This window comes from Dermatophagoides pteronyssinus, unplaced genomic scaffold, assembly GCF_027571235.1.
Source record: "Dermatophagoides pteronyssinus isolate colony J.1.1.1.1 unplaced genomic scaffold, Derpt_VIB-CSIC_2022.12 sq0005, whole genome shotgun sequence".
Taxonomy (NCBI): domain Eukaryota; kingdom Metazoa; phylum Arthropoda; class Arachnida; order Sarcoptiformes; family Pyroglyphidae; genus Dermatophagoides; species Dermatophagoides pteronyssinus.
In genome coordinates, this window is record NW_027461529.1 from 511,163 (window position 1) to 539,126 (window position 27,964).

General features: G+C 25.1%; 1 protein-coding gene across 1 annotated transcript; it reads right to left on the reverse strand.

Annotated features, from left to right (window-relative positions):
- Positions 1-297: 297 nt before the first annotated feature.
- jeb (low-density lipoprotein receptor domain-containing jelly belly protein) lies at positions 298-27,626 on the reverse strand. The gene is made up of 6 exons (XM_027339159.2): positions 27,257-27,626; positions 17,250-18,348; positions 15,335-17,107; positions 1,787-1,947; positions 1,618-1,682; positions 298-1,507 (listed from the first exon to the last, which is right to left on the reverse strand). Exons 2-6 carry the CDS (start codon positions 17,953-17,955, stop codon positions 1,504-1,506), a joined length of 2,709 nt encoding a protein of 902 aa, XP_027194960.2. The 5' UTR covers positions 17,956-18,348; positions 27,257-27,626; the 3' UTR covers positions 298-1,503.
- Between the last annotated feature and the right edge of the window lie 338 nt (positions 27,627-27,964).

Below are 27,964 nucleotides of genomic sequence, written 5' to 3' on the forward strand. Positions count from 1 at the left end.
AGATTTAATCATTCTTTTTTAAATTTTGATTAAATGAAAATTCTCGAATTTTGCCGAAACTATTTTATTAATGACTTAAATTGGACAAAAGGTTTTCAAAAGAGAGAGAGAGAGAGAGATATTCGACCGCCGTGGTCGTCGTATATATATTTATAACAATAATATCGTAATATACTTTTCTGAAACTTTTTTTTTGTTTTGTTTACATTCGTAAATGTCAAATTTCGTTTATTTTTTGTTTTTGTTGTTGTTTCGTTTCGGTTGTGTTTATATAACAAAATACGTTTTTTTTCTCTCTCTCTCTCTCTTTCTCTTTTTCATTCATCATTGAATAAAGAGGTAATTTAGGAAATGTTTTGTTATGGTTGTTATTGGGTTGTTTGTGATGGTTGTTAGCCAGTTAGAATTAACTTTTTCATAAAATCAATTGATGACAATGTCAGTTGATATTTATTATGATGATGATGTGAAAATAAAAGAAAGATGGAAAGATGTTTTTTTTCCCGGAATGAACAATAACAATGAATAACAGTGAATATTTGAAACAAAAAAGAATGTCAAAGTATCAAATTAATTTTATCATTTATTTCTAATAAATTGCGACAAACACATAAAGAAAATAAAATGAAAAAATGACATAACATGACAAATGGTATGGTTTTTTTTCAAATTTTTTTATTTTGTTTTGTTTTTGTTATTTATATTTATAAAAAGGTAGAGAGAGAGAGAGAGAGAGAGAGAGAGAGAGAGAGAGAGAGAGAGAGAGAGAGAGAGAGAGAGAATCAAATTGTTGAAATATTTTGAGCATTTCAACAATTCGATATGATAATAATAACGATGATGACAATGATGATGAGGATGATGATGATGATGATGAAAGTTATTTTTTAGTCCATAGGTATAGCATACTGTAGTTTGTTTGGTTGTTGGAATGATATAATGAAAAAAAAACACACACACGTGCAAATTATTAAATGATGTTTCAAGATTGTCGATCGATTGATTAATTGATTGATTGATTGTTGAAGATATAAGGAATGTATGTTCTGCTATAAAGTATAGAGAATTGAAAATCAAAGATATAAAAATATACTTTGGGTGTGTTTGTTTGGATTTTTTATTTATTTATTAAATATTTTTAAAACTTTTCCATTGTTAAATTAATAAGAAAATTATAATTGAAAAAGAAGGAATTTTTTTTACTGAATAATTCAAGTATCAATGACATTCAATTGAAACGGATAGACAATAAACAAAGGTGTGAACTATTTATTTGAATTCGGAAGATAGATAAAGAAGTGGATTGACAATGGATTGATGGAAAATTTCAATGATAATTAACCTGAATTGATGTCACATTGTAGAATGGGAAAGTTTTTTTCCTTTATTGTTGAGTTATTTTCGAAGGGAGTGAAATAAAAATTGAAAAACAGAATTGAATGAATGAATCCAAATGATGATGATGAATGTAAGTTGAATGATCAATCTAGTTTTCGTTTTAGTTTAACTAGAAAAAAAACGAATAAGAATCAAAACAAAATTAAAAATTGATATTAATTAATTAATTTAAAAAATTGTTAAATCAATCAAAAAAAAAATAATTAATTAATTAATTACAGATTCTGTTGTCCACGAGCCCATTGTAATAGATAATCAGCAAGAACATCAAGATGTGCTTTTGTCTATTTAAAAAAAACAATAAAAATTTAGAAAAAAAAACAAATTATTCAATCATGATGATGAGAATCAATCAGAATCAAAATTGATCTGAAATCATAATACTTACACTTTTATAAAACATACAGCTTAAACGTTCTTCATCTTCACCATGTGGACAATCAAAATAACCATCGCATATATGTTGATCATCGATACATAAAAATCTACCCAATTCATCACGAGTTGGACAGGCAAAACGATCCATACCATTTTCTGAACTTGGACATTCTGTTATTTAAGTTTTTTTTTAAAAATATAATGAAAAAACAAAACAGACAAAATTGAAAATTTTTTTATTCTCAAAGTTAACATAATAATCAAATTAACTTAAACCGATGGATAAAAATTTGAAAAACAAATTCCAGAAAAAAAATACAAGAAAAAAAATTCTATTTTTATCGGAAATAACAACAACAACAACAACAGCAGAAAAAAATGATGATAATAAAAATGGGCGACTTTATTATCAATTTCTATTACGAAAAATTATGTTTTATCATCATCGATGATCATTATGGATGGATAGATTGAATGAGGAAAAAAGGAGCAAAAAAAAAAACAAACAAACAAACCCGAACCAGAAAATCGATCAATTTAGCTTGCGAAACAAAAAAAAAATTCCTTCATGTTTATCGTTATTTGTTTATTTATTGACTTGCTATTTGTTATTATTATTATATAACCCAATTTTTTTTCAATTCTGTAAAGGTTTGCCATTTGTATTTTAATTTCATTATTATTATCATTATTATCATCATCGTCATCGTCATCATTCAAGGATGAACATACAAACATACACAAAGTGAATGAGAGAATACATAGATCGTAAATAACACCTTTTATATAGTTTGAAATAAATTATGATCAAAAAAAAAAATTGATTCCCTATCACAAAACAAAAACCCTTCTCCCCCTCCCCGAAACAAAAACAACGGAAAATTCACATTGGGAAATAATAATAGAAAAACAAACATCTATTAAACAACAATAACAAAAATAGCAACAACCAACAGAAAACAATAGGTATTATTTCCAATAGCTATATTATTCACATATGCATTGTGTTTGTTTGTGTGCGTGTTTTTTTGTTAGTTTTTTGGATGTGGTTAAGTTCCGGATCAATGCTATTTAACCTAAATGTGAATCATGATCGAACAGATAAAGACAACAACAACAATAAATGAACGATATTTTGTAAATAACATCGATAACGTGTATTTGAAGTATAAAGAGAGATAAAGTGAGAATATATGGAAATGACATGTTTCGGTTTTGTTTTATTAAACATGATAAAACAAAATATCAATGTGGAAATTGTTCTATGCAAAATTTTCTTTTCATAATGAATATAATTGATTAATTATTATCAACTTTATTTTAGTCAATTTGTTCTAGTATATTTGGAAAATCTGTAATTTTCAATTAAAAAGAAAAACTCAATAATTGGTTGTTTGTTTTGTTTATTTGTTTGTTTGTTTTTTTTTTTTTTTTTGGCTACAGGAGCCAGAATATTCTGCTGATAAAACAAATTTTTAATTATTGTAAAACAAGCACTCTACCCCTCGCGGGATATTATCATTAGAATGAACACAATGAAAATGTCTAAACTTCTAGTGAAACCAAAATAGAAGTGATATTGATAATGTGTGTTTTGAGAAAAATTGCGAAATTAATCCAGGAAAAGAAATGAAAAAAAATAATTAAAAAATAAAATGAAATTTAAAAACAAAGAACGAGACCGACTATTTTAAGTTTTTTTTTTGTTTGTTTGTTGTAAAAATAAATTTACCTTGATATTTATTATTGGTAAAAAAAACTATGGCTTTTTTCTTCATGATTCAAAAAATCTGGATTCTATTCATTTTTGATTCATAGAAAAAAGCCTAGTTTCACAAAAAAAATGAGAATTTCCAAAAAAGAAAATCATTAACATTGTATTGAATTAAATTGATATTATTTTCATTCACATTTACTCTAATTAAATGATAAAAATAGTACACACCCTTGTGTGTGCGTGTTTTTTTTCCTGACTACCGAATGATTGATTTTGTTGGTTGACATTTTTTTTATATATGTCATAATTTTATTTAAATAAATAATGTATATAAATAATTATTCAAATTTTTATGATGATGATGATCATCATCAATGATGGGTGAAAGAGTTTTTGTTTTTTTTTAGTGAAAGAATCTTGTTTGTTTGTTTGTTTGTTTGTTTGTTTATTCATTCATTCATGATGAATATATCATGCAAAAAAATCCAAATCCAACTAATCAGGTAACAAAAAAAAAATTCATTTGACAAGCCACCTACTATATATTATGTTTTCTATAGGTAACTATGATTATGTAACATAGAGTTAATAATAATATAATTATTTGGATAATCAAGTTCCGGTCTCCATATATATATAAAGATTCTATTTATATTTTTATATAGACATTACATGATTGATTTGTTATGCGATACAAGATTAATCTAATGTATATGATAGACATATATGTGGAAAAAAATCAGAATCCGAAAATAAAAACCAGAGATGGATATTCAAAAAAAAAACAACTACAACAGAAAAGAGGCAAAGAAAAAAATATATTGATCATTGGAGAAAAACAAAACATACCTGTAATGAAAATGTATTAGAATTTTTGTTTCTCTCATTCTTCATTCTACAATAATATATAAACACATCATTATATTATATATGATTATCATAGAAAATATTTGTTTGTCCATTATAATACATCATCATCATCATCATCATTACACTACTAACCCAAACATTTATTTTGTCTTTACCTTACGAATTTTTTTTTTTTTTTTTTTTTTGCTACATAAACACACATTCACACAAACAACAATAGATCAATCATAATCATATGGAAAACCAAAAAAAAAAAAAAAAAAACAACATCGTAACAAAACAAAATTCTTCATTACAATTATTTGAAAAGATTGTTTGTCGTTCAATATTTTTTTTTTACGTCATAAATCAAATCCTATCAAATAATTTTTTCTTTCTTCACAATGGTAAATATCAAACAAAACAGCAAATTATAATTAAGAATAACATTTGTTTCTTTCAATCTATTCTTATATCTAAGCTATGATAAGTATCGATGATAAGGATGATGATGATGATCATTGCCATTTTTCTTTCTTTTTCTTGGATGTTTAATAATAAAAATATCATTCAAATTCTATAAATATTTGTTTTTTGTTTGTTTGTTTCATCCTTTACGAAATTATAATATTAATAGTGAAAAAAAAACTAAAACATCCAATATGTTTCAATATACATTATGAAAATCGTTTCAATTTATTCAAACACTTAAGAACACTTGTGTGTGTGTGTGTGTGTTTTCTAACGATAAATAATTCCTATTTGATTATGCATCAAACTTTCTTTTTTTTTTTGCTTCCTTTATTCAGTGAATAATCAAAGAATATTTATTTTTTTTCTTCATTAAATTGTTCTATATTTAGACAAACAATCTTTGTTTAATCTAATTATTATTATTATTGCTTATTTTTATCGAAAATGAAACAATTGGAAAACTAGTCTCGTTCTTTTTACTGGATTCTAAATGATGATCATTCTCTCATTAGAGAGAGAGAGAGAGAGAGAGAGAGCTGAAAATAAACATTGAATGAATTGAATGTTTTTTTTTTGTTTTTGGTTGTCAATCGATGTTTGTGTGCCATACATTTGTGTAGGTTGGAAATCATTTTTATTTTCTATAAATTTACCGTAGAAAAAAAAAAAGAAGAAATTTTTTTTCAATTGAATTTCATAAAGGTAGATTGGAGAAAAAAAATGAACATATTTCTTGTATTGGAAATAAGAAAATAAAAAAAGATTAGATTTAAGTTGTTCATTTTCGATATTTCTAGAAAATCTTATTTTTTCTCTATAAAATTGAGGGATTAAAACAAAAAAAAAGAAATTGAAATCCGGAAATGGTCAATGGTTCATCATTATCATTATTATAATAAACACAAATAAAATCTATCCAAACAAAATAATAATCAAGAGCAAAAATAAACATAAAGCAGTAAAAATACAGGTTTTGAAGAAATCTCGTATCAAATGTTCAAGGTTTTTTTCAAATTAATCTTTATATTTCATAGACTTGTTTGTCTCTTATGTCAACAATTTTTTTCACGGTATTTGTTTGTTTCGAATTAAACAACAGAAAAAAGTTTGTTTTTTTTCTATCAATGTAGTTTTTCACATAAAAAATATTACAACATAAAAATATGGAATAAAATGACTAAACTATAGAATTATTTTGAAAAAAAAATCAATATGACACATGGTTCTTTGTTCATCATAGACATCATCATTCTTTTTTTTTTTTCTTATCGATGATTATTTGATGAAAGATTATTCCATGATAAACCATGATGATATGATTTATCGAACAAATTTGACAGTGAAAAAAAAACGACAAACTTTTTTCTTTCAATTTGTTTGTATCATTCATCAATTCAGTGCGGTTTCTCGAAAATTTTTTGTCATTTGTTTGTTTGTTTGTTTCATTTACTTTTTTTCTCGAATAATTCATGAATAAATATGAAGATTAAAATGATGGAAAAAAGAGATGAATAAATTCTGTAGTATTTGTTGTTGTTTTGTTTGGGATTTCTATAAATAGATTTTTTTTTTTTTTTGATTATGTAGATATTTTCTATTTGTTTATTCTACATTTTTTTTCTTCTCGATAGAATTCATATCATTTGTATGATTAAAGTGAATGAAAAAAAACAGAGAGAAAAATCATGATATAATGAATACAAAAAAAAACTGAAAGAATTAAAGCTTAAAAAAATTCATATTTCAGTTTGAAATGAATAGAAACAAAAACAAACCTATGAATAAATTTTTAAAATTTATTCATGTTCAATCGATAAAATAAATATATTTGTAATCAAACAAAATATTAATCAATAGTAACAATAACAGCAATAAAATTCTTCGATAATTCATCTGTTAATCATAGGTAAAACATTAGATAAAATCAAAAAATAAATAACACTGGATTCTATAAATAGAAATCCAAAATGATATGATATGATATAAACAAATTGATATATATATAAAAATAAAAACTAATGAATATTGTATTGTTGGTTTGTTTTGGTTCGGTTTGAAATGATTAAATTGTAACAATTCTAATCTATGGTATCAGTAGAGTAAATAATACTGATTGTTGTTGTTTTTGTTGTTTTGGGTCAATCATCAACAACAACAGCTACAAAAATCGGCTTTTGGAATTTTCTTGTTCTTTCATTCTATACGGTTCGGTTATTTTTTCTTTTTTCTTTTTCATTCATTTCATTTTGAATCATGCACACACACACACACAAGCACGAAAAAAAGAGTGATTGAATGAATGAAGATGAAAAACCCGAAAATGAACAAGCAGTTGAACAAGACTCTCGGGACACCATATGGTTGAAAAGTGTATGGTATACATAAATGACAAATGATAACAACAATAATAATAACTAACAAAGAGAAAAAAAAACGTAAACAAACAAACAAACAAACAATCCAAAAGACACACGCATCAAAAAAGAGATGAAAAAAACAGAATGTGAAGAAAAGTAAAGTAAGAAAATATCAAAAAAAAAAAAAAAAAAAATTGTCAATTGTAATGACATTTATATTACAGATAGATATGACACCCAAAAACACTTATTATTAAGATAATAATATGATGTTATCAACATCACGATCATCATCATTATGTAATGATGTTGATGATGATGATGATGATGATGCTTGAAAGAAAATAAAAATGAAAAATAAAATTACAAACTTTGAAAGATCAACAGTCATGAAAAATGATGAAAAAAAATAAAGATAACATAATTCAACATGTAACAAATTAGTGTTGGAATTTTTTCGACCGAAGAACAAAAAATAAAATTAAAGTTAGGCTAAGAATGTTGAAATAGGAAATGTTATTGGTTATTTTTCTTTCAACTTTTTATTTATATGATAACATTGACATTATTGTAAATACAATCTTGAAATTGGATTAATTTTTTTTTGTTTGTTTTCATTTTATTATTTTATAAATTCCAATTCCAATTTCAAATTGATTATCGTCATCGATTTGTCTATCTCTATTTCAATCTATTTATTTTGCTATGTTTCGGCACTATGTTTTTGTTCATTAATTTTTGATTCAATTCAGTGACATTTAAAATTTTTTGTTTTGTTTTGTTTTGAAAGAGGAATTGAACTGAAAAAAAAACAAAACAAAACAAAAATTCAAATCTAAGAGTCCATCAATGATCTTGTTTTGTTTTTTATTCTTATTCTTAATTTTGTTGTTGTTTTGTTTAATTTCGCAAAAAAAACTCATTTAAATAAACAACAAAAAGGAAGTATGCAACAACAACAAAAACCATTTTCCACCATCATCACAATAGGGAACTAAAAATCAATAAAATTTCATTTGAAATTTTTTTAAATGTTGTTTTTTCACTACCAAAAACAAAACAAAAATAAAACAAAAATTACAAAAATATTTATCTAAGAAATTATAAGACTTAAAATAAACTTGATGAAAATGAAAATTGAAAATTCATAAATAAAATCACAAAACAAAACAAGGAAAAAAGTTTCCAACAAACCAAAAATCCAAAATAAAATTTATACTTGAGGCTGAATAAAGTAGATAAAAATTCTGTAATCATCAACTTTTATTTTAAAAAAAACCCCGACTAACTAAATGGAAACAAAATTTACTTATTCATTTTTGTTTTCTAAAATAAATTGAAGACAAGACCTGAATTGATAATAAAAAAAAAGGGAAAAAGAAAAAAAAAATGTTTTATTTTTCATTTTATAATACAATTCAATAACTTATGTAATGAACCTTGCACAAACAAAATACACGATCCATTGACATTCATATGTCTATAGTCTGATATAGATGTGTGTGTGTGTGTGTTTATTATCTTTAACATTTGCAAATAAATTTACATCTGAAAATAATTGGATAGAGTAAATTTTAACTTTATTTTCCGGTGGTTGTTGCTGTTGTTGTTGTTGATTTGATTTTTCTTGATGCCCATTACATGCATGCTCATCGCATTTATTTGAAAGTTCAAGGTTAAAAGAAGGTATTTCTAATTCTATGCATATACTTGTGTAGTTTGGAATAAATGACATTGAAGCGGGAAGAGAAAAATTAACCGAGAAAGAATGCAAATGAAAGGAAATTATTATTATTATTATTATTATTTGCTTATTTTGCATCATCAGCATCATTATAATTGGATCATATTTTTTTATATCAGTTGTTGTTGTTTGTATTTACTTTCAAAGTAATTAATTTAGATTAAATTAAACTTTGATTAGTATTTAGCACGCAATTTCAACATAATGATTCTGTATGGTATTTCGTAGATGCTTAATCATAATATCACCAACGATTTTTTAAATGTCTAACATTTTTTTTCCATCTTTTTCATACAAACTTTTAACTTTATCATCAATGTGTACCTATCATAATAATGATTGCATTTCTGATTGTTGTACATCGATTTTTTTCATCAAATAAAATGATTAAAAATTGATGAAATCAAAAAAAAAATCCAATAACTATTTGATCATTTAGTTTTTCTTGTTTGTTTGTTTGTTTTTGAAAAAATAGATTAATTAAATAATAATCTGATTAAGATGAAGAAAAGATATCTATATAATCTATAAATCCAATATTTGTTCAATGATCTTTATTGTTGATAATTCCTTTTTCATTTCAATTTATTTGTTGTTATTTTCCAGAATTTTGCCGGTGATTGTTAAAATTTTCACCAGTTTTTCTTTATTCGGTACGATTGAGTAAGATTATCAAAAAGAAAAAAAAATTCAACTTTTTTTTTTACTTGAAATGTTTTTTTTTCTTTTTTCCATAGAATAAGAAAAGGTTTGATGAAAATGTCATGATAATATTTAGGATTTTTTATGAAATTTTTTTTTTTTGTTTTCTTTTCTAAATAAAAACAAAAATTCTCGAAAAAGTAGAAAAAAAATTTGCAATTAAATTTTTTTAAAAAATTGGGTCTATTTATTATATATACACTAAGCATGAATTTACCGATTTGAATCTCATTAAATATCATACCCCTCCCCCAAATTCAATTTATTTTCATTTCTTTGATTGTTTTTGTTGATGTTTTTTTTTTTGTGCAACTCTTTATTCTCAATTGTTAATGTGGATGACATACATCATTGAGGATCATCATTTTATTTTCAAATCAATGTGCCAAAGAAAAAAAAAGAATACCAAAAGAAAAACCACTTTTTTCCATTATTATTTATTCATTCATTCATTTATTTTTATATATACCGTATAAGTAGTAACAGATAAATATGCAGAAAATATAACAAGTATTTTTACATTATCTACAGGCATTAGAATAATGTGTAATGACAATATTTTTTTTTTTTTATTTCGTACATTTCAATCATAATGGCTATTGTAATACAATGATGATGATGATGATGATAAGTGTTAATGGTTTTTCATATATAATGTACCATTATCATCATCATCATCATCATCATCAACATAATCATTCTTAACTATTCAAGAGAGACAAGAGAAAAAACAACCGTTTATGGACAAAATAACTTTATAATTTAAATAAAATTGTCCATAAAATTATTGGTTTTCATATTGTGTATGATGACAAAAAAAAATAAAATAAAATAAATATCAAGAGATTCTTGAAATGCTGTCGGGCTCTTTTTTCTCTCTCAATCACATTGAAAATTATTATTTCAATTGAATTAATCAGTTATGATTCAACATTGTAAATTGTTGTTCCATCATCATCATCATCATCATCATCGGGGAAGAACTGACATAGTTGAAATTGTCATTGTATTGAATATTCTGTACTTATTCTATATGACTTTTTTTATTATTATTATTTTTAGATGGTTGAATAATATGGTTTATGGAATAGAGAAAAAAAGAAAGAAAAAAGGCATGAAACATCTTTTTTTTCATTCGCTTACTCTTTACTTGAAATTATTGTTGGAAACCATTATATAATCATGTTTCCGAAACTCATTATCAGGCCATTTTTTTCCTAACAATTCTTACATTTTTCTTTCAAGTTTTCAATCAAAGAGTTTTTTTTGGGAGGGAGAGAGAGAGAGAGACCAGGATCACCAGAAAAAAAAGATAAAAAACAAGAAGAAAAAAAATTATTCTTTGATGGATTTGAAAAAGAGAAAGGAAAAATCAAATATTGTGAGAATTTTATTTCGGGAAAAAAAAATTCCAGGATGAGAAATCTTTCTACGCAACATTTTTTAACATTTAGCATTCAAACAGATTTCAGACATAAAAATAAATCGAATGACAAATAAATCAAAGAAAGAGTGAATCTTCGACCTTTTCTCGATGAATCTATGAATTTTTTTTTCTTACTAATCGATAAATATAGAAAGAACAAAATAAAAACCTAAAACATTTCTGAGTGAGTAAAAAGGAATTATCTTTTTCTTGTTTCATTTTCTCATTAATTTTGTTCATTTTCGTCTTTAATACAAACCTATATATTATTCTACAAAAAAAATTTATATTCATTAAATCGAATTGGAATCGAAAAGAAAATTACAATTCTATTTTGTACTGAAAAATGTTTGTGCTGAAATCTTTCTCTCTTTCACACACACACTTATTATGGAAAGTTTCTTCAATTGGAAAATCCTTTGTGTTTGAAACAACAACAAACAAAAAATTAGACATTATCATTATCATCATGGATTGAGATTGTCTTTTTGTTGTTTTTTTTTCAAATTCTAGATAAAGTTTTTTTTTCTTGATTTTTTTTCAATTTTTCAATTCATTTGCTTGATTTTCCTTACTGATTCTTAGCAAACACACATATAGAGAGTGAGAAATGATTCAAATATTTACAAGATAAAAATTGTTAAGAGAAAACAAAAGAACAATTGGAACAATGAAAATTTTCGATTGACAAACAGACAGTTTTGCCAGACAACAACAATGTCAAAAATTGATAAGAATGGATAATCAGAAACCAGTGCAACAACAACATTGAAAAATTGTACTAAACGAGAATCTCAACGATAAAACGCGCACACACAACCACAAAAAAAACAAACACGCAGAGAGAGTGAGAGAGAGAGAATCCATATCCAGTGGATTTAACCAGAGACAACAATCCGAATTGACGTCATCCGTTTTTTTTCTCTTATCATTACTATAGTAGTAGGGGAAAAAATATATTTTTAAGAATGAATCAAAAAACTGAAAAAACTACTAAAAAAAATCTGATGACGACATCATCTTATCTATTTGAGTGTGATAATAGTGATGTATAATATACAAATGAATCAACCAAACCAAATACGAGTATGCCACATGATTCGTTGTTTTTTTTTGTTGAAACAAAAAAAACTACAAATAAAAAATCAGCAGCTTACAATCAAAGCATCATATGGTGGATCATCATCGTCATCGTATAGTATATAACCACATCCCGATTTCAATGAATTAAATAAGCAAGATAGAAATTTTTATGCCTGTCATTTGATGTGTTTTTAGTCCAAATGAGTGAGAACGAAAAAAAACAGGCAAATTCTTAATTCAATTAGTGTGTTGAAAAAAAACGATGAAAAGTTTTTCCAACACTTTTATTGATGACATTCAACAATATCTATAAAAAAAACTTTGTTTCGTTAATAGAAAAAAGATAATCAAGTGAAAAACAAAAATGAAGAAAAATCTCTCTTTTAAATGGAAAGATGAAACCAGAAAAAAAACTGATAAAATCATTCAGCCAACCATAAGAAAAATAAGGGAATTCAAAAAAAAAACTTAAGTTTTCTTTTCTTTTTAAAAATTTTTAAAGAATTTAAATAACAAAGAATTTTTTTTTCTTGATGACAAAATGTTGTGTAGGTGAATAAATGGAATATAAATTGAAATGTAGAAATGGAAATGTGATATAACATTATTAGTCGTGCAACAGAACAAAAATGGATTTGAAAGAAAAAAAAAGAACAATGAAACTTTATGTTCAACATGATTAGAAATGAAAACGACTTAAAAAGTAAAAGAATAAATAATGTGGAAAACTAAAAATTGTTCATCCATTTGGTTAGTGTAATGTAAAGAACTTTTTTTTCATTCATTCATCATCTTTATCCACCCACCAATACTTATATGATGCATGCTAACATTTATATCCAATTGATCATAATATTTTTACAATTTTCTTATGATGCCAAAATCGAATCATTTTATTTCATTGATATTCAAAATAAATTTTATCATTTTCATTTTCATTTATATAAGCTGATTACTACTCATTAAACCCTTTCACATATTTTGAGAATTACCATTTAACAATTTTTTTTTCTTCATTCATTAACTATTTGATAAAACAAACAAAATAAAAATGGATGTTTATATAACATAACACTTTATGACATTTTATTTTTTAAATTATTCATTTTTAAATGACATGCAAATATCGTTTGCTACTTAATAAACACTTATTTATTGTATTGTTTAAACTTAACCATGAAAAACCATGATGTAATACATGATAAATGTCATCAGTGTATATGGCTTAGCTACCGTCATTAAATATTCTGTAAAGAATTTAAACAAATATCAATGTTCAAAAAGCTTATTGTTTGACATTTACCTATTGTATTGTACACACCAATTCATTTCAATTAAACATCGAATTTATTAAGAAAAATTGCTTTATTAAATTAGAAAAAATTCTCAGAATATATAAAAAAAAAATTGGAATTATAAATTGAAAAGTTCATCAAAAATTTAATTTTTTTTTTTGAAAAAAGAATGAAATTCACCATCAATTAATTAAATTTATTTTAAATTAATTGACATTTTTCATTTTTTTTTCTTCAGCCGTCTGGTTTTGTTATGTGTGTGTGTTTGTTTGTTTGCAAAATGAAATCATTTCATCATTATTATGATATTAATCTTGATATAAAAAAAACAAAATAATAATAAAAGTCAGAAAAAGATCAATGATATGATTAGATTATGGTTCAATTCAATTTTTTTTGTTCAATATTTGATTTTCAACCAAAACCAGCTAACAAACCAAACAAAAAAAATGAAAACATTGTTAAAATAACGGAAATGTACCTGATTAATTTTTCATTTGTTTGTTTTGCAAGAAAAAAACAACAACAACAACAACATACAATCATATCATTTTGATCATCACAATTTTGTTTAAAAGTTTAAACAAAATGACAAAAAAAAAAAAGATTTCATGATAGATGATTATATGATGGTATATGATTTATTCATGCTACACTAATACGAATTGAAAAAATAAATATTTACTATTCAGTTGATTTTTTTTTTTTGTTTTGTTTTGATTAATTGAATTTAAAATTATTTATGAATAAATTTTCTTTTGGTCATCAGATTTTATTTGGTATGGTTGTTTTGTTTCAAAACAAAACGAAATCCATACGTATATGATAAATAAATAATGATTTTTTCATTATGTTTTTTTTTCTGTAACTAAAAACAAAAACGACAAAATGCAAATGTCAAATGAAGAAAATATCATCTATCTATTTTTAAAAATGAATAATTATATTGATCTGAATGAAATGGAAACTTTCATTATGATAGAAAACTTTCTATTCGTTTTTTTTCAAAAAAAAAGAATAGAATGAAAAAATTCTTCTTGTTTTCGATTATCGATAATGTAAAAGAGGGTAAAAACAAATTATTTTACAGGAAAAAAAATTACAATATTTTCCTTTTAAAAAAAGAATCATCATCATTTTCTTCATTCATATAACCCATTTTTTTTTCTCCTAATGCAATCATTTTTTTTTCCTTATTCAAAAAAAAACATCAAAATATTCCTGGTTTTTCTTCTTTCTACAACCAATAAAATGACAACAAAATTAGAAATTTTTCGCTTATATAAGAATATTTTAAAATTTTTTCAAATAAAAAAAAACAAACAAACAATTCATATTCATTATTTTAAGAATATTTGTCGAATCGAAAATCTTGTCTTTGAGTTTCCTTCACAAACACACACACTCACTTTATTCATTGATTTTAAAATAAGAGTTTATTATGAGAAGCAAGATAGAAAAAACTTCTCGTTATTCAGGTAACAAAACAAAAAAGTTTTAGCAAAATGGTTAATTTTTATCATCACACACAGACAATGAGAAAAAAAACCGAACATAAATGCTGACATTAACATATTATACATACATTGTCAAAACTCAAAAAAATGAAAAAAAAAAAATATAGAGCAAAAACGAGAACGAAAAAATTAAACATCAAGGTTTCCGTTATACAGCCGCCAGGTTTATTTTGTTCAATTCTATTCATTCATAGGCATCAAACCATTTTGATTGTTGTTAACTATAGTTCATATCATTTTCTATTCAATTTATAATAATTTCCTGTTGTAATTATAATAATTATTATTTTTCTTTCTTTCTATTTTTTTAAAAAAAAAGATAATCATCGGTTCGTGTATTGTATAATAATGGTGATAGTGATAAATTAGAATAAAATTGTCTAAAAAAACTTACCAATTTGTGGAACATCATAAAGTTTTCCAGCGGTTGATGATTCACCTCCACCTCCATCAACACCACTACTGCCACCACCACCACCACCTAATAGATTTTGATCATTACTAAGATGTCGTTGTGAACGACTTTTAGCTACACCATATACTGGTTTACGATCATTCGGACGTTGTTGATTGACAATTCTTTCATTATTATTATTATTATTTCCGTTGTTGTTTATCATTATTTTCTTATTATCTTGCTCTTCTTGTATTGGATTTAATTCAGTTGTTGTTGTAATTATCGGTAATTCATCGAATAATTGTGATGGACGTTGTTTATTTGATTGACCACGATTTTTATTTTTTAGATTTTTACGCCATCCTTTTGGACGATTACGATTTTTATTCTTATTATTTTTGTTGTTATTTGTCTGATTATTTAATCGTTGTATTGATTCAATATTTGATTGTCTATTGAAAACATTGCTATCATTTATTGCATTCATTGTTGTTGGTGTTGTTGTTGTATTCAACATCGAATCTGGTTGTTCCAATTGTAATTTAGCAAATTTTTGTTGCTGTTGTCGTTGTCGTTGTCGTTGTCGATATCGATAACGTTGTTGTTGTTGCTGTTGTTGTTGTAGAGCTCTATTTCTTGAACGAGCATCATTGATTGTCGATTGATAATATCGATTACGATTACGATCAATTTTTATCGATGATGGACGATATGATGAACCATAATAACTATCACTATTCTGTAGTCGTTGTTTTAATTGATTGTTCAAATAATAATTATTATTATTACGATTAAAATTATTCAAACGATTACGGCCATCATTTCGATTTATATTCATATTGTTATTATCATTATCAATTGTTGTCCATTTGTTTGTCGAATATGGATTTATCATTCGTTTACGTGGACTTGATGAAGGATTGTTGGCCATCATCAACATCATCATCATTGATTTATCAATATCATTAATAACATTATCATCATTTTCTACTTTGTTTCGAAAGGGATTATATTCAAATCTTTTGGCCATATTTAACTTTGAACTTAAACTTTTATTATCAACATAATTATTTCTCATTGACCATCGTCTTGATGATGGCCAAATCGAATTAAAAGATCTACGACGCCACAATTGATTCTGTTGCTGTTGTTGTTGTTTTCGCTCTAAAAATAATTGATTCAAAAAGTTTTGCAATAATTTTTCTTCCGAATTTCGTTTCACTGATTCTATGGTTGGCTGATTGTAGTAAACACCTGTTCTTGGAATTTTTGATAACAATTCATTTTTATTATCAATGACATCATCATCAAAGTCTGGTTTATATCTTTTGTCTTTGTTGTTGTTGTTGTTATCATTATTAAGAATGCTTGAATCTGAATAAATGTTTTCTTGTCCTTTTGTATGTTGTAATAATGAAATATCATTCATTATTGGTGATAGATTTAACATTTGTAACTGTGGCAATATATGGGATTGATTTTGTTTCATCAACAACATCATCATCGTTGTTGGATCAACTACTTCACTATCAATAGCTCGACGTCGACGATTTTGTTCATTATTATTATTATTATTATTATTTTCATGATTAGAATCGATTAATGATAAGCTCAAATCTTGATCAATCAATTGTTGTGGTTGATGTTGTTCTATTAATATTTGATTTTGTTCATCACTAATCGATTGTTGAAGTTTATTTATTGGAAAATAATTATTATCATTATTTGGTTTATAATTTATTGATTCTATCAATTTCGTTGTTGTTTTATCTGTAAATAATGATTATTAATGAGTAAAAACAAAAAAAAAGAATGATTATTTTTGTATTTTCTATTCTCTATAAGTCTTGTTCAAAATTAATTCAACTAGAGATGCGTGGTAAATATAATTATTATTAAATAAATTAACTACCTTGTATGAATGGTGATTGTCCATCGATATTGATTCGATTCAATGATGATCGAGTTTCAAACTGCTGCCTACTGTTATCGATTCCTATTATTGATGGTATAGTTGTCGGCGATGTTGTTGTTGAAAAATTTTCCGTACACGAACATAATGATGATGTCATAATGATTGTCATTGTTATAATGAACAAAATTTTTGTCATTAGATTCAGTTGTCTATTTGTACGACGTTGAAATACAACATTTGTTTTATTCGTTGATGTTTTTTGATTATAATAATAATAATGAAGATTATCATTATCATTATTATTATTATTATTTTTGTTGTTATCATAAAGATGTTTATGATGTTTATCATTATTCTTATTCTTATTTTTATTATTAAAACAACCAATGAGTTTTGAATGATATTTATGAACAACAAGATCATTATTATATGGTGGTGATGTTGGCGATGATAGTGATGGCTGATTGTTATTATTATTATTATTAATACTGTTACTATTGTTATGATAATGATGAAATTGATGTTTATATTGATGATGTTTATGATTATTTTCCATTAACCTTATCAATAACAATGATGATGTTGATGATAATGAAATTGTTTTGATGGCAGCACATCGTAAACAAATGTTTCGATTCCGACCAATTTTATCATCATTGTTGTCGGTACTACCGGTAATACAGAAGCATTTTGATGAATACATTTTTGTTGTTGTTGTTGTTGTTGTTTTGTATCGTTATGATTGTCGTTCGCCAAACCGAAAAGAAAAATTTATTTCTTGCTTTCAATTCGATTAAATTTCATTCAATTGAATAAAAAACAACAACGATTCAATTCAAATTCTGTCAAAACATCTTTGAAAAATTTGTTGTCATCATCATTATTATTATTATTATTATTTTATTTGAATAATTTATTTTTTCGATTTGAAAAAACAAACACTTTATTTATAATTGATTGTGTTTGGCATCATCATCATCATCAGTCATCAAAATGGTTTCAGTTTTCGTTGTCTTCTTCGTATTTTTTTTTCTTTTCTTTCTTGGATCCAAATTTTTTTTTCTGGAATCGAACAGCCAAATGAAAAAGAAAACAACTGAATATTTAATCACAATAAAACAAAACAAAACAAAAAAAAAGTTTTAATATAGTTAAAATCAAAATAATTTAATGGAATTGTTTTTTTTTGTAAAGAATTTTTATTTTCATTTTTCATTTTTTTTTGATGATGATAAAATATTGAAAGGTTTCTAAAGTTAGAACAAACAAACAAACAAACAAGCAACAACAACAAACTAATTAATATTCATCATCATTATATTTGGCCTAAAAAAAATCATATTCTAAGGTAATATGGCTAAGATGATGACGACAATCTTCTTAAACATAGATTTACAAACAAACAAAAAAAAAAATCTTGTTCGTTTTATTTGAAGATTTATGGATTTTATGGATTTTTCTTTTCCTAACCAATCCAAAAAAAAATGCAAATATATGATGGTTTCCGGAAATTTTCTTCTTCTTTTTTAAATAATCTCCCATATGAATTGTCATCAACTAGAAAAATTTCCCTTTTTTGTTTAAAATCGGGCACTTTTTTTTTGCTATAAAATGATATTATATTTTGTAATAAAAACATTTATTATTGTTGCATATATAAACCTTTAAAGATGAAAATAATAATAATAATAATAAATGAAAATAAATAGCCTTGCATATCTCATTTTTCTTTTTTTCTTTTGTTACATCTAATAATAACATCTTTATTCAATTGTTACTCCTGGTAGTGTGATTGTCATAGTATATTAACGGGGATTAACTTGGATTTTTTTTTCGTTGTTGTTGCAACTCTTAAGATTTATGACCAATTTGATTCATTTTATTTTCTCTGGTCTTTACTGGTATTTTCTGTTAATAGGGTTTTTTTTTGGCTGTATTGTCTTCTCTTGTTTTCAAATGTATGTTATAGTCAATCATCTAATTGATTGATGGGATCAATTTATCAATAATAATTGTAGATAAAATATATTTGATTGAACTTTGAAAAAAAGAATTTCTCGGTCAAATTTTTGTTTAATAAAATTAACATTAAATTTCAGCGGCAAACATATATATTTTCTTTTAGTTTTTTTTTCTTGAAATTTTTAAAATTTTCCATGGAAAATCATTGTGTCATGAATGAGAAATGATGACAAATTTTTTTTTTTTTTTTTTTTTGCTAATAATTCACGAGAAAAAACGATCGAATCAAATTATACGATAACAACAACAACAAAAGACAAAAAAAAAAACTATTTTTAGATTCTTTTTTTTTCTTTTCTTTATTCCGAACAACACTTAGAGAAAAATATATTGTATTTTTGGGATTGAAAACTATGATAGATTATTTCATTCAAATAAAAAAAAAAATAAAATAAAATACCCCAATGAGCACCGTACAATAGAAATGTTGTTGTTGTTGCTGAATTTGGAAATATTATTAATGTTCAAATCGGACCCAAATCAAGAATAACAACAACAACAGCGATAAAAAAAACGTCTGAAACTTCAGATTCTTCGTCATCATCATCATCATCATCATCATCTTCATCTACAATAACAGTTATATTCAACCATCAATCTCTACATTAGTTTGATTTAATTATATTTGATTTCGATACAAGAAGAATATTTTTTTTTCGCTTATTGAATTTGAAGAAAAAATCAAATAAAATCAATGAAGGAAACAAAAACAAAAAAAAAAATAGTTGAATACCACTGAATAACATAATGATTTTGTTTGATGATGTAAGTTAATAATAATAATAAATTTTATTAAACACACGCTGCCCGAAGGCATTTGTGCGATAATATTAAAGAAAAATTAACAAAGTACAAAAAGAAAACAAAAAATTATTGCGAAGAGATACATTTTAAATGATAGTAATTTTTACAAAAAGAATTAAAAATGTGAAAATTGAATTTAGATGAAAAAAATTCGGACAAATTTGAAAAACTATGTATTCTGATAGAAGAGAACAATGGACAAGTTAGCAAAACATGTATTGAGTCCTGTTCATGAAAGCCACAATCACAAGAAGATGTATGAAAAAGATTGAACCGATGCAAATAATAATTAAAGTTACCATGTCCACTAACAAATTGCATGTTGAAGAAGTTTGGCTGGAAAACTTTTGGGATATTGGACGAATCAAAAAACATCTTAAATGTGCAATTTGTATTGGTATAATAACCGGTGATAAGTTTACTGGCAATATCAGAACGGACATATTTTCGAATAGATAAATCATCTATATTTTTGGTTGAGTTCAACAACAAGCAATAATCGGAAAGGTGACAAATATTACAAATAACCGCAACGATGTTTTTCGGAGTAGTACAATACGCATGAGTGGTTTTGATCAAAAATCTATGTTGTAGCGAATCCAATTTATTTTTTTGCTTCAGATTAATATGCTCAAACCAAATATCACAAGCATAAGTAATAGCAGGTCTAACCATACCCTTAAAAAGGTTTAATCTTTTTTTAAAAGAGATGCCCCACGTATTACTAATTAATGCAAAAAAAATACGGAAAAGATTTTGGATTTTATCAATAATATTATTGATGTGTTGAGAGAAATTCAATTTATTTTTAAAACGATGATTGCTAAACGTTAATCCCAAAATTTTGATTGATGATGAAGAATGAATAGTGTGGTTACGATGATGAATTATTGGATGATGATGTAAGTTAGTTACACTTATAGTTTGAGCAATTTATTTAATCACACACACACACACACATACATGAATCTTTTATTCTTAACAATTCATTCATTCATTCATTCATTTTGCTATTCCAATTTTATTCTGATTATTTTTTCTCTCCAATGTCCATAACAAATGATAATAATGATAATAAAAATAATTTTTTTTTCGGATTCTTTCATACGATAACGATGCTAACGATGATGATAATGATAGATTTGAATTATGAAACGCCGCAGGATACAGTTCAATTCAATGTTGTAGTTGATGATGATGATGATGTGGCACCTGATTCTTAACTAATGATGCGGCGGCGGAGGATGATTTGATAGAAAAAAACCGGAAATTTCTTTTTCATAAGTAAATTGCAAATCTTATCATCATCATCAACAACATAATCATAATGAGATGTTGTGATAGAAACAACTTGGTCATCATTATCTATGAAATTTTTTTGTTGTTGTTGTTGTTGTTGAAAATCTTTAAGAATTTTCATTCATTGCTTCTTATATCGATAGTATCGCGATTGTATATCGAATCAACAACACAGAAATACGAAAACAACAAAAAAAAATCCAATTCTATCTAATAACATAAAAAAGTAAAACACTGGCTGGCTGAGACGAAACACTTTTTTCTATTTCAATGCGCATGCTCGAAAAATGGATGGCTTGCACTTTTTATTTATAAGGATCTTTTGATTTTTACATAAACAAATGGCTGGCTTGCATTGGACTTGGCCTTATGACTAAGCTAGACTTCGTCTACTTAGTAGACGAAGCCAATGGCCAATGGCTTGCAATGCTAGTAATCCAATAATCATCAAATTCAATGATATTCCGATAACAATTTTTCTTTCTATGTTTTCCTTTTTTGGTTTCTTTTTCTTAAATGGATCTCGATTAATGATGATGATGATGATGATGATCATTATTATTATTATTAACCGAAAGAAGTTATTCAATGATTTCTCATGAGATTTTCAATAAATTAATACGAAAACGATAAATATAACATAACAACAACAACAACAACAAAATCATTCATGTACGCTTTGGTTAATTTATTTATTGCCTATCATCGATCAAAAACGACAATTTTGTTATTGTTGTTGAGTTCTGTTAATGGTTCACCAAAAACAAAAACAAATTTTTTTTACTTATAAATCAATTTTTGTTTATATTTACATAGAAAATTTACAACGCGGACCTGTACGAACGCTTTGGGCGTACAAGTATCTTGGGATACGTCAGGGGAAAAAGAATCGAATGGATGGGCCACGTTTGGAGAAACAACGGGCTGCTGAACCAGGCGTTCAACTATAAACCTGCCGGTTCCAGGGGCAGAGGCAGACCCAAGGAGAGGTGGCGGAACAGCGTGGAAAAGGACCTGGAACAACTTGGCCGACCACTTTCATCGAATATCCCGTATGACAGAGAACGGTGGAAAATTATTGTTGTAGAAGCAATGGCCCTAAATGGGCCGTTATACTTTTTGATTGATTGATTGATTGATTGATAGAAAATTTACAAATACCCTCTCGGAACGTTCGGAATCCTTTACACTTTGTAAAAAAATTTTCAAATACAAAATAAAATACAAATTTTTTAATTTAAAAATTTTCTTCTTTTTTCCAGACAATTATTATTATCTTTTGTTTTTACCTAAAACAAACATAATGAAAAGTATGAATTTGTTTTTTTTTTCATTTCATTTAATAAATATTTGCCTTTGTGTGTTTAGAATATTTTATATATTTTTTAAATTCTGTTATCCAATTCTATTAACAAATTCGACTAAATATTATGTTGATTTTCGTTTGTTTCTTTTTTGTTTAATCTTTCATATGACCATATGATGACGATAATGAACATAACATACATTTACCACACACTGTTTTTTTCAGATTTTAACTTAAAAAAAACAAAAACTTTATTTATTTCATTATTTCTGGTGTATGATAAGTCTTGTGATGATATCTGGTTCATATAATATAATCCGTACACATTTCTAGTATATGAAAATGAATGAGTTTTCATTGTTTTGTTTTGTTTTTGAGTCCTTGAACAAAACAACAACCAAAACGTAAAAAAATAAAATGAATTTAAATGAAAGTTGTATTTTGGATAATTTTTTTGGCATTTCCGATGATTATTTTGTTAAATCTTATGACGTTATAGTGACGAAAGCATGAATAAATCTAATGTTTTATTTTCAGGTAGGAATTAATGTTTCATTTGGTATCATATCCTTTAAATATGATAATCATAATGTTCTGGTTATGTTTATTTTGCATTTTCATTTTGTTGGTTGGTTGGTCTTACCTCATCAATGGTGAAAAATACCAGGAATTTTTAATTTTTTCTTTTGCTTTGAAAAACTATGTGAACAGAAAAAAGTGTGAACAAAAAAAAATAAGAATGAATGATGTGTAAAACAAAACAAAATATTCACATCGACCTTTAGGAAACAAATATTAAGTAATTTTCATTCATCATAATTAAGAAAATCATTTTTGTTGTTGTTGTTTTAGTTCGTTCTCATTCATTTTTGTTTTGTTTTTGTTTCTTTTCTGCATCCACTATTATTATTATTATTATTATTAAGAATCTTGTTTCTTGCAGATGATGATTCCGGTGAAAAAATCAAGATATACTTTTTTTTTCTCGATTTATTCTCGATATAAATCTTGATTCTCTTTATTTAAGATGAAAAATGATGATGATGTTCTCTTCTTTTTTTGTTTGTTTTGTTTCTTGTTTTATTTTGTTTGTGATCATTTTGCAATCGTTTCTTATCGCAATGAATTTAACGGTAAATTTTTTTTCTCTAATATTATTATTGATCATCCATCTTTTTCTATTGCTCTATATATCTGGTCATCTGTTATTTTTTATCTATAAAAAAAATAAACTATTGACTATATTGATTAATGTCAGTTTTATTTTCATGAAATGATAAATTCATTGTAATCGATTAATCCAATTCGTTGCAATCACAATTCGCTTCGTTTTTTTGATATTCCGGATACAATGACCCGAAATATAGATGAAATGAAAAAATATTTCTAGATCGACAATGTAAGTTGAAATCGATTTCATTCAATGTTAGCAAGCAGCAATTTTTTTTCTCTCTTCCTATTCCATTTGAATGGAAACATTTTTTTTGGTAACAATTTAATTTCAAAATATTTAGCAAAAAACAAAACAAATAAAGTTTTTTTTGGGGGGGAGATAACATTATCATTTTAGTTATTCGGTTTCTTAAGCATCATTATTAGTATTATTCAATAAATTTTTGTTTTTGTCTTTCCAAAAAATAGAGTTGTAAATTTTACTGTATTCAAAACATTTTTTTTTATTTATTTATTCATCAACCAAACTAATATAAATAATACAAACAAAAATAAATTAAACATACAAACAAAACAATAAAATAATAACAACAACAACAAAACAAAAAAAAACTTGACCATTGTGGATCAATGATCAAGTTTATTACATTTTTGGTTATCCATCTTGAAAATCTTTCTTTCATATAGAAAAACTAAAAGATTAAAATCCAAAATGAAATTGCGCATCCGCATCCGGCATTCATTCATATATTTATTATATTATATTGGGTGATGAATATCAAGGGTTCAACTTTTTAGTTTTAAACAGTACTATTTAGTCATTTGTAAAACAAAACAAAAAAAAAAAGGAAAAAAACAAGGAACAGTTACATATTGACATGAATGAATGAGACAAGTTATGTGTGTGTGTGTGTGTGTGTATGTTCCCATTTCTCATTTTGTTTTTATTTCGAACATCTTATATCAAACAAATACATCCGACAAATGATTGCATCTTCTTTTCTCTCTTTTTTTGATTATTGTTTCAAAATAAGCGTTGAAAAGTTTCGTTTTTTTTCATCTTCTTCTTTTTTTTTGTTGGATGCTGATTCATTCTTGTCTTGTCATTATCAATAATGTTTTCAATTTCTTTAGTGTTCAAATTCAATGGTCTTAACATTTTAACATAACTTTTTTTTTGCTATATTCTTGGTTTTTTTTTCGTTTTATACTAATAGTCGGACCGACGGAAATGCAATCGAATCGTTATATAATATGTATTTGTAGGGTGTGTTTGTCTGTATATAGAGGGTGGATATAGTGAAAAAGGTCATTGGTCAGTTTATAAAGATTTTGAAGAAAAAAAAGGAGACTAGTGATGAAAATTGTAATGAAAATTTACAGATCCAAAACAAAACCAACAACACAGCAATACGTGACTTGTTTTATATTTTTCATTTATTCATTCGTTCTTTCGGTTTTTTGATTGTATATGTGTGTGTGTTTACACATGAAGAGCTCATATTTCATAAAGAAATGAAAAGTTTTTCATCAAAATCATCGTGGAACAAATGAACAAAATATTTTTGACTAACCAGAATTTGCTATTGAAAAAAAAATTCATATTGACTTTGTTGAAAAATGAAAAACAAAAAATAAAAAACATTCGGATAGAATTTATTAAATTTATATTTATTGCAAATAAATTCAATGTGTGATACCTGATTTGTTTTGATTGATTTTCAAAATAAAAAAGAAACGAATAAATCTTTTGAATCGAATCAAAGTTCAAATGATGAATACTTGAATTCAAAATGAGGGAAATGAATTGAATAAATAAAAATAAAAAAAAAAAACGAAAAATTCACAAATAAAATGTGATGAAAACAAGAATAATAAAAATTAAATCAAATTTGAATTTCTAAAAGCAATTGATTTTGTTTTTTTTTTGTTAGATTTGACATAGAAAAACAAAACAAAACGAAGTGAAAATGAAAATCTATTTTGAATGAAAAATTCCTAACAATTTAATAAAGTTTGTTGAAGTAGTAGAATCGAATAGTTTACACACATACACACACACACATATATATCATCCATAATTACAATGATGATGAAATGAAATGAAAAGAAAAAAATCTCTACCGGTTATTTGTTGTCATCATCGTCATCATCATCATCGCCATCATCATCGAATAAATGAATAGAATTATCAAAGCTAATTATTTTTGTTTTCTCTCATCCAAAAATAAATGGGGAACAAAAATTATATATTCGAATGGAATTTCGATTGAATTGTCAAAATGATGATGATAATAAAATAAATTTTTTTCTGTTTATTTTTTTTCCGGAATAAAAAAAAAACTGCAATGAATGAAATTGGAAAGGCAAAAAAAAAATTGTTTGAGAAAAAAATGTTTTTTTTCTTCTTTTCATTTGGGAATTCACATTTTATTTTCATTTCATTCAACAAACTGTAAAAACAAAAACCAATGATAGAAAAGAAAAAACAAAACAAAAAATCCTAATCAAACTAAACTGTATTGTATATTTAGATATTTTATTAGCATTGTGAGTGGAATAGAAAACAACAAAAAAATGCTTTCCTCATCATCATCATCATCATCATCATTAACATAATGTGTGTGTGATGTAAAAATAGTAGAATTATATAATTAAAATAAATATATCAAAAAAAAAAAAAAAATTAAAACATCTTCAACAAACTTGAGAATAATCATGATAATGAAACGATTTGAACATCTTTATTATTATTATTATTATTATTTTGAAAATAAAATATTCTTAATCATTGAATAACTGTAAATAAACTGAGGAAAAGTAAATGTCAATATCAATGTTATATTCAAATAAAATGAATGTGAAAATGATAATGAAAAAGATTTAGTAATTGAAATAATTTACATTTTGTTTTTTACGTAAGAAAAAAAAAATGGTAAACATTTCATCAATCTAATAACACTTATGAATATTTTTGTTAGGAAACAATTTCCGGTTTTTTATTTTTTCAATGAAAACAAAAATTGTTTTATTTTTTTTGGAACTAAGAATTGCTTTTTGTTGAATGAAAAAAGAAAACGAAGAAAAACAACCGAATTAAATCCTTGTTTATCATTTTCATCAATGGAATCTTTATTTTTTTTGTGATTAAGATATTTAGAAACAAAATCGATCTATTAATAATTAAGTGTGTACAAAGTTCTCCAGAGGAAATAACAAAATTGACAATTCAATTGATTACAGTATTAATATGAAATAAGATAAACAAACAACTGAAACATTTCTAATATCAGTTAGTAATGATTGCAAAAAGCAATAAAAATATTGATTTGAAGAAAATCAATCATTAATCAATAATATTTGTATAAAAGTAAAAAAAAAGAAAATCATATTTACAAACCTTGATTAATTAATGAAAATCGATTTGATTTGAAAATTGAATAATTTTTTTGAATGATAAATTAGACTCCTTATGCTGAATACAGGATTTTAATTCAAACATACACACAAACGCGAATCAACAATTGATGTTGGAGAACATTATTTTTTTCCAATCATAAAAAAAAATTTCTATTACCGAACGACACATACACACACACATCGGGATTATAAGTGAAAAAATAAAATAATGCCGGTTTGATCAAAACCAAAACCAAAACTGAAACAATTCGAATGACTAACTGTCAGAATTGAACTGTGGTTGACTGATCTAGAGAATATGACGATCTTTTTTTTCTCTCTTTTATTCTATAGTTACAGTATAAAAAAAGATCTTTATTGTCCTGTCACGGTATCTTTGTTTAAAAGTTTTTCTATGGTTCTTTTCTTTTTCTTCTTCATTTTTTTTTGTCTTTATCTGGTTCCATACACTCAAAATGTTTGCTGGATTCTTTTGCTGTTGCGTTGAATTTTTTGAATTGAACAGAAAGAAAAGTTTCGTTTTCCAAATACGCAGGACTGACATTTACGTTTTGAAAAGGTTCTCAATTCCAAATAGCAATCCATTTCATTGGTTAGTTTTTTTTATGTATGTGATGTGTGTAGACTGAATCCCTTTTTTTTGTTTATATGGATTGTATTTTGGAAATTTCATTCATAATTTTTTTTT

Excerpts from the sequence above, each read along its gene's own strand:
- jeb (XM_027339159.2), bottom strand. The coding sequence starts at position 17,955 with ATGTATTCATCAAAATGCTTCTGTATTACCGGTAGTACCGACAACAAT. Across the intron at positions 17,108-17,249 it reads ACAATCACCATTCATACAAG|ATAAAACAACAACGAAATTG; the intron begins GTAGTTAATTTA and ends CATTATTTACAG. Across the intron at positions 1,948-15,334 it reads TTATGATGTTCCACAAATTG|AATGTCCAAGTTCAGAAAAT; the intron begins GTAAGTTTTTTT and ends CTTAAATAACAG.